The sequence below is a fragment of the Brassica oleracea genome, chromosome C9 (assembly GCF_000695525.1).
Source record: "Brassica oleracea var. oleracea cultivar TO1000 chromosome C9, BOL, whole genome shotgun sequence".
Lineage (NCBI taxonomy): Eukaryota > Viridiplantae > Streptophyta > Magnoliopsida > Brassicales > Brassicaceae > Brassica > Brassica oleracea.
This window is the reverse complement of record NC_027756.1, coordinates 43,361,415-43,368,792: the sequence shown is the minus strand read 5'-3', so window position 1 is coordinate 43,368,792 and position 7,378 is coordinate 43,361,415. Positions and strand designations below refer to the sequence as shown.

Sequence of the window (7,378 nt, the reverse complement as noted above, 5' to 3'; positions counted from 1 at the left end):
ACTGTGTAATAAATGGTGACAGTGACGTCAAAACTAACGTGGCTGTGTTTAAGACTCTGCTTGATATAGAAGTTAAAGGTGGAATTAACGTTATTAAACAAGGAACTCTTAAACAAGTTGGTTGTTTGACAAAAAAAAAAAAAAACAAGTTGGTTTTAGAGAACAAGTTGAGGACTTGGACGATTTAACAATCGAGACTGCATTGATTCTCGCGAAGAAAAAGGAAAACTGAAAAGCGTTATTGTCCTTGTCCTAATTTTATTTATCAAATGCAAGTGAGAGAAGAGAAGGAAAAAAAAAGTTAAAAAGGAGCAAGAAGAAGAATCCAAAACTTTGGGTTGTCAATTGTCATGGGACTCATGAGGAGAAAAGCGGTAAAGTGAAACCGATATTTTTACTTTCACCGCTACTGAAATCATAGGATGTGACTGGTCGGAATTGTATATTCAGCCATACTATTATTTTCAATTGATATTAGTTAAGTTTCACTAATTAATACAATTAGATATGTTTATTGTGTAATTTGATATATTCCAAATAATTAAAAAAATAAAAAGTTATAAAAGTAGTTTCTTAATTAAACTTCACTAAAAACGGAGTATTATAATAAAAATATCAATACTATACCTTAATGAAAGATTTAGTCAAGTAAGTTACAAAAAAAAAAAAAAAGATTTAGTCAAGTATCTTAATGCATTTGAATGGGTGAACAAGAAGATACTATACCTACTGCTACTACTAATTAATTGCACAGACAACAAGACAAAAGTCTTATATCTCGTGTATTACAATACCAAAGTGGATAGTATTAACTACATGGTACGACAATATATAATCTATAGACTCCTTAATCCTTTCCCAATTCAATATATCGTCTTATGTTTCTCTTTCTTTAGGTCTCTCCCAAATTCTTGAATCTACAGAGAAAAAGAAATGCTTTCAACAACTCTTAGTGGCAACTATGGCTTCCCTCTTTGCATCTCTGGGATCTCTCGGCAGCTATCTCTCACCAAAGAGTAAAATATGTTTCCTCTCTTCATCTTTTTTCTTGAGATCTCCTCTGTTTTTTTTTTTTTTTACTTATGTTTGTCTTCTTTTTATGTTGAAGAATGGCAGATCATGACAAGAGGAGGAAGGTGATGAAGAAGAAAAGGAGATCAGAAGGCAAAGGTGAATCCAGGAGAAATGGTGCAGAAGAAGAAATGGGTGTGGAGAGATTCCATGAGCAATTATGGCTCCAAGAGATGAGAGAGAGTGAAGATGTTAGAGATCTAGTTGCTTTATTCCAAGATCTAGGGTCATGGAGCTTTTCTTCTCACACAGCTAAAGCTGCCTAAAAGAAACCCCCAAAACTCTCTTAGATCTCACTGAGATGTTGCTTGTTGTAAAACTGCAGATCAAAAAATCTATAAAAATATTCCTGAATGTTTCCACTGTTGTTGTTGACACGTTTATTTGTCCTTGGTGTGGTGATGTTTTGGTGCTTGCTGCCTCTTTTGGCATCATCCCTCTTTATTTTGGTTTTTAGTTCTTAGCTCTCGTGAACTTTAATAATTTATTTAGTCAAGGCTAATTAATTTTGAAGTTTGTTTGCTTATCGTTGTTAAAACTATCTTTTGGTTCAAAAGCATTGTAATTTGTTAGAGCATCATTAACAATGCGTATCCTTAATATTTTACTCATTAAATACTCTTTTGGGTATTATTGATGAACAAGAAAATGACGAGTGTCTCGGACGGGTTTCTCAAACAAAGATGCTCTGAAGTTCCTTTAAACGACAGAACATGGCTGGGTTTAAGCTAAATCAAAAAGAAGCAACTTAACAAGGCATTCAATAACAAAGAAAATTAATTTGTAGCAAAACGAAACACTAGGCAAAATTATCCAGAAACTGCATAATTGTAACCCATAAGTCTCAGAGATATAATAAAAAGGAGGTAGAGATGAGAAAGTAACAGAAAATAAAAGAACAAAGGCTCAAACGCCATCAAAGTTTTTTTTTTAAAGCAAAGAAAACACAGAGACGAGAGAAGTCTCATCATTTTGCTCCCTTCTTCACTGCGGCCTTGGTCACCTTGGCACCGGTTGGGTCCTTCTTGTCAACGCTCTTGATGACACCAACAGCAACGGTCTGCCTCATGTCCCTGACAGCGAAACGTCCCAATGGTGGGTACTCTGAGAAAGTCTCGACAACCATGGGCTTGGTCGGAGTCATCTTAACCATACCAGCATCACCATTCTTCAAAAACTTGGGCTCCTTCTCGATCTCCTTACCAGATCGCCTGTCAATCTTGGTCAAGATCTCAGAGAACTTGACTGCAATGTGGGACGTGTGGCAATCGAGGACTGGGGCGTATCCGTTACCGATCTGACCAGGGTGGTTCATGATGATGACCTGGGATGTGAAGTTGGCAGCACCCTTGGCAGGATCATCCTTGGAGTTGGATGCAACATACCCTCTCTTAAGATCCTTGACAGCAACGTTCTTAACATTGAACCCAACGTTGTCACCTGGGAGTGCCTCCACAAGAGACTCGTGGTGCATCTCAACAGACTTAACCTCGGTGGTCAACCCTGAAGGAGCGAAGGTCACAACCATACCGGGCTTGAGCATACCGGTCTCAACACGTCCCACTGGCACCGTTCCAATACCACCGATCTTGTAGACATCTTGAAGTGGGAGACGGAGGGGCTTGTCTGAGGGCCTCTTGGGCTCGTTGATCTGGTCAAGAGCCTCAAGGAGAGTTGGTCCCTTGTACCAGTCAAGGTTGGTGGACCTCTCAATCATGTTGTCCCCCTCGAATCCAGAGATGGGGACGAATGGGATTTTGTCAGGGTTGTACCCAACCTTCTTCAAGTAGGAAGACACCTCCTTGATGATCTCATCGTACCTAGCCTTAGAGTACTTGGGGGTAGTGGCATCCATCTGAGACCAAGATAAATAAAACACACTCGTTAGCAACAAACCACAATACAATTACAATAAATATACAAAAAACGAGAATTTAACTCACCTTGTTACAGCAGCAAATCATTTGCTTGACACCAAGGGTGAAAGCAAGAAGAGCATGCTCACGGGTCTGACCATCCTTGGAGATGCCAGCTTCAAAACCGCCAGTGGTGGAGTCAATGATGAGGACAGCACAATCAGCCTGGGAGGTACCAGTAATCATGTTCTTGATGAAATCACGATGTCCAGGGGCATCGATGACCGTGCAGTAGTACTTGGTGGTCTCGAACTTCCAAAGAGCAATGTCAATGGTGATACCACGCTCACGCTCGGCCTTAAGTTTGTCCAACACCCAAGCGTACTTGAAAGATCTCTTGTTCATCTCAGCAGCTTCCTTCTCGAATCTCTCGATGACACGCTTGTCAATACCACCAAGCTTGTAGATCAAGTGACCAGTGGTGGTCGATTTCCCAGAGTCGATATGGCCAATGACCACAATGTTGATGTGAAACTTCTCTTTACCCATAGCTGTATGATAAAAAAAAGAGAGATCAAACCATTAGAACAAGAACAATTAAACAATTCACATCAAGAACAAGTATAAGTTAAATCAACAATACAATACGGATCAATTGATGCAAAATCTTACAAAAATCTATGAAAATAAAATCATGAAATAAAGATCCAGCGATAATACATTAAATCTAACTAAATATGTAACATAATTAACATTACGCATCAAATGAATGATTCAACAACACAAATCAAGACAACACTAAAACAGTAGATCCCGGTGATTATACAGCGTAGCAGTACGCGAAGCTACTAGCATATCAGATTTTCAAAAATTCAGAGATATGATGTGAAAAAAAAAGTAAAATCTAAAGAGTAAACAAGACGATTCTCAGTACGATTTAATCAGAATCATCGTAATCTAATAATAGATCGATGAATAAACAGATCTTAAACTCCAGAATTGAAACAGTTAAACAGCATCTAGCAAGCGATAATCACAGTCAACATAGAGCTTATCATAAGGATCTGAGCAACGGAGATATATACAACGATACAGAAACAAAATCAATAATTCTAAGAAGATGAAGATCGTAAATCTATAGAGAGAGTTTTTCTCACCTGCAAGTAAGAATCAGAGAGGAGGACTTGCGGCTACGAAACTGAAATGAGAGCACACCCTAAGACTGAAACGAACGAAGGTACTTATAGCTACGAGCTTTAGGGTTTTCGCGTTTTCTCTGTGGTCCTAGTTTTCCCAATTTGCCCTTATGCGTTTGGGATCTTTTTTTTGAAAATTCTTTTCTCCAAGTGTTGGGTGCAAATCAGTACATGCCTGCAACTTTTTCAAAAATCGAGCATTTGCTATTCAACACAATGTGAACAAATTGATTACTCAATTAAATAAGAACAATTAATTTTCATAACGAATTTATTTAAGACGTGTTTATAGATAGTCAACTAAAATTAAGATGATTGAAATAAAGAATTGATTAAGTACTCTACTGAATGTTTTATAATTAATATACATATAAATGATACTCCCTCTATTTTTAAATATAAGTCGTTTTATAGCTATATACATAGATTAAGAAAATCATTAATTTCTTATATTTTCTAAACAAAACATCATTAATTATTTATCTAACCACAATTTAACCAATAGAAAAATAGAAGATATATTATCATTCGTCAGATAACATTAATTATTAATAAATGTTACATAGAAAATCGAAAACAACATATAATTTGGAAAAAAAAAGTTTCTCTAAAACAACTTATATTGAAAAACGGAGGGAGTAATATGGTATGAGGATTACCTCAGACATTGGCATACACAGTAGATAGAACCTCTATAAATTAATACTCAATAAATTAATAATCTCTATAAATTAATAAATTTCGTCGGTCCCAACTTGGACCGGTGTGAAATATGACACAAATCGATAAAATAATAAGATAATATTGTTTTTAAAACTCACGTAAAGATATAGTCCCATTAAAATCATAAATTAATAATCTATATCTATATATTTTTTTATATAGGTACAAACTAAACATATATTGTTGGTTTTATATTTACAATGAAAATACTTTTATTTTCTTAATATTTTAATATATTTTGATAATATTTAGTAAAATTATATCCAAAATCACATAACAATTCTATGAAACATAAAAATATACACCAAATAAGATAATAAAATAATATGAAAGTCAAATTTAAGTAATTTATATACGATAGAATCAAATATTTTCTTATTTTATTAATAAAAATAGAAAAAATCTAAAAGAGAAAAAAAAAAATTAATATTTCTATAAATTAATAAAATTTTAAAGTTCCTAACATTATTAATTTATAGAGGTTCTACAAGGTGTGTATATATACAACAACATAATAACATTTCGTTGGAAACACAGTAATATCGGAATTAAATTGTTGTATACAGGTACAAATCCATCTTGGTACGCAGAACCACCCTAATCAAATCACGGTTTTAATGTAAGAACTAAATGAAGAGGGAGGCAAATGTTCAAGGACTAAACAAACACATGTAAGCACTTAGTTTTCGATGAAAGCCATCAAAATCCCTTATATATTAATTGAAAAACATTACAACATTATTTTGTATCCACGTATCACCATAAAAATGAAATTCAAAATTCTTAGAGAAATAGGTTGATCCATCTTAATTTATATTATACTTTTTATTAAATTAACTATTAAATTGATAAATAGTGTACAAAAGAATATTCTCACACTTTCCTTAAATAAAAGCTACGGAATTGCCTAATATAATTAACGTATATATGACAATTAATGATTATGAATAATAAATATTTGATAATAATTTTTGTATTTTAACTTTTTTTTATTTAATTTTATATTATTAAAAAATATTAAACAACCACATTAACTATATAATAAAAAATTAAATTTTTTATATGTTATATTTTGAATTTTTAAAACGACTATAAATGATTAAAAACGTTAAATGACTCACACTAAAATTTTGTGATCAATGGTTTAACATTTTTTGGTAATAACAAAATACAAATGATCATAAATAGTATGAATATGAAGTCTCATTTACTAGAAATTCATATTATATAATAATATAGTTTAAAATTAAACTATATAACATAGAATAATACTTAAATATGAAAATTTCTAAATCTGTATTGAAAAATTATTGAAACCTTAATATTTTAATTTTGAAATTTGCATTAAAAAAATCGCACATTAGAAATTTTGTGTTTATCATATTAATATAAATTCTTAAAATATAAATATTTATATTAAAATATATTGTATATCTATGTCCATGTTATTGAAATTTAGTTATATACCATATAAAATAAATAAATGATTGTTTTGATTTATTTACCATAAAAATATCGTAAATAAACAAGATGTATTGTTTTGATTTATGTCTTTACTCTAATTTAATTATATACATAATATGTAAATGAATACAAATAAATAATAGTAGATAGAAATTAGTTTTATATATAACATTCATCCCGCACAATAGCTAGTTTAGCTTGCTAAAGCACGAGGCTCTCTTGGTGGTGAGCTCGGGCCAGAATATTGGAGACTCGGGTTTCAACATCATTCTTCATGAGGAGTAGACTCAACTTCTCTTTTACTTCTCCAAAACTCAATGACTTCTCTGGATATCACCCACTCAGGATCATCAGGGAATCTAATCTCAACTATTATAGATCGGCCTTTTTGAAACTCATACCTGAGCCAAAATCTCCCAACCAGCTAGATGGTTTGCTACAATCAGATTATCATATATCAATAAATTCATTTCCAAGTGAGTTCATTTCTTTCGTACCATCTCAAATGAGGAGTACTTAAAGGAATATTGTGTAGAGTCCAAGATTACTAGACCCTGTGTTATATGCTTTTGTGAATGGATGTCTCCAAAAAACAACAACAAAGTTTGTGTCAATATTGGTTAAAGATTTCTTCAGGACTCACTACAAGAAAACAGCAAGGATTCTGAGGGAAAAAAGCGTCGGAATTTCGTCGGAATATCGTTATTCCGACGACATACCAACGAAACAAGTCGTCGGAAATAATTCCTCGGAATTTCTTCTTTCCTCGGAAATCCCTCGGAATTTCCCGACGGAATTCCGAGGAAACAAACTTCCGAGGAAATTCCGAGGATCACTAGTTTGTCAGAAATGTCCTCGGAATATACCGAGGGAGAACTTCGTCGGGATATTTCCTCAGACGTTCATCGATCGATGCGTTTTTGGACATAAATACATCGATCGATAGGAATATACCGACGGACATATTCTTCGGAATATACCGAGGAAACTGTCCCTCGGTATATTCCGAGGGAAATGTCTCTCGGTATATACCGAGGGAACAGTTCCTCGGTATATTCCGAGGAACAG

The 7,378-nt window shown here is 33.5% G+C and overlaps 2 protein-coding genes across 2 annotated transcripts; one reads left to right on the top strand and one right to left on the bottom strand.

Moving 5' to 3' along the window:
- The first annotated feature begins 739 nt into the window (after window positions 1-739).
- LOC106318112 lies at window positions 740-1,446 on the top strand. The gene is made up of 3 exons (XM_013755964.1): window positions 740-819; window positions 897-1,016; window positions 1,109-1,446. The coding sequence occupies exons 2-3, from the start codon at window positions 934-936 to the stop codon at window positions 1,335-1,337; spliced, it is 312 nt and encodes a 103-aa protein (XP_013611418.1). The 5' UTR covers window positions 740-819; window positions 897-933; the 3' UTR covers window positions 1,338-1,446.
- A 366-nt stretch (window positions 1,447-1,812) lies between these two features.
- LOC106318111 (elongation factor 1-alpha 1-like) lies at window positions 1,813-4,244 on the bottom strand. Its single transcript, XM_013755963.1, has 3 exons — window positions 4,085-4,244; window positions 3,015-3,478; window positions 1,813-2,926 (listed from the first exon to the last, which is right to left on the bottom strand). The coding sequence occupies exons 2-3, from the start codon at window positions 3,474-3,476 to the stop codon at window positions 2,039-2,041; spliced, it is 1,350 nt and encodes a 449-aa protein (XP_013611417.1). The 5' UTR covers window positions 3,477-3,478; window positions 4,085-4,244; the 3' UTR covers window positions 1,813-2,038.
- Window positions 4,245-7,378: the final 3,134 nt, after the last annotated feature.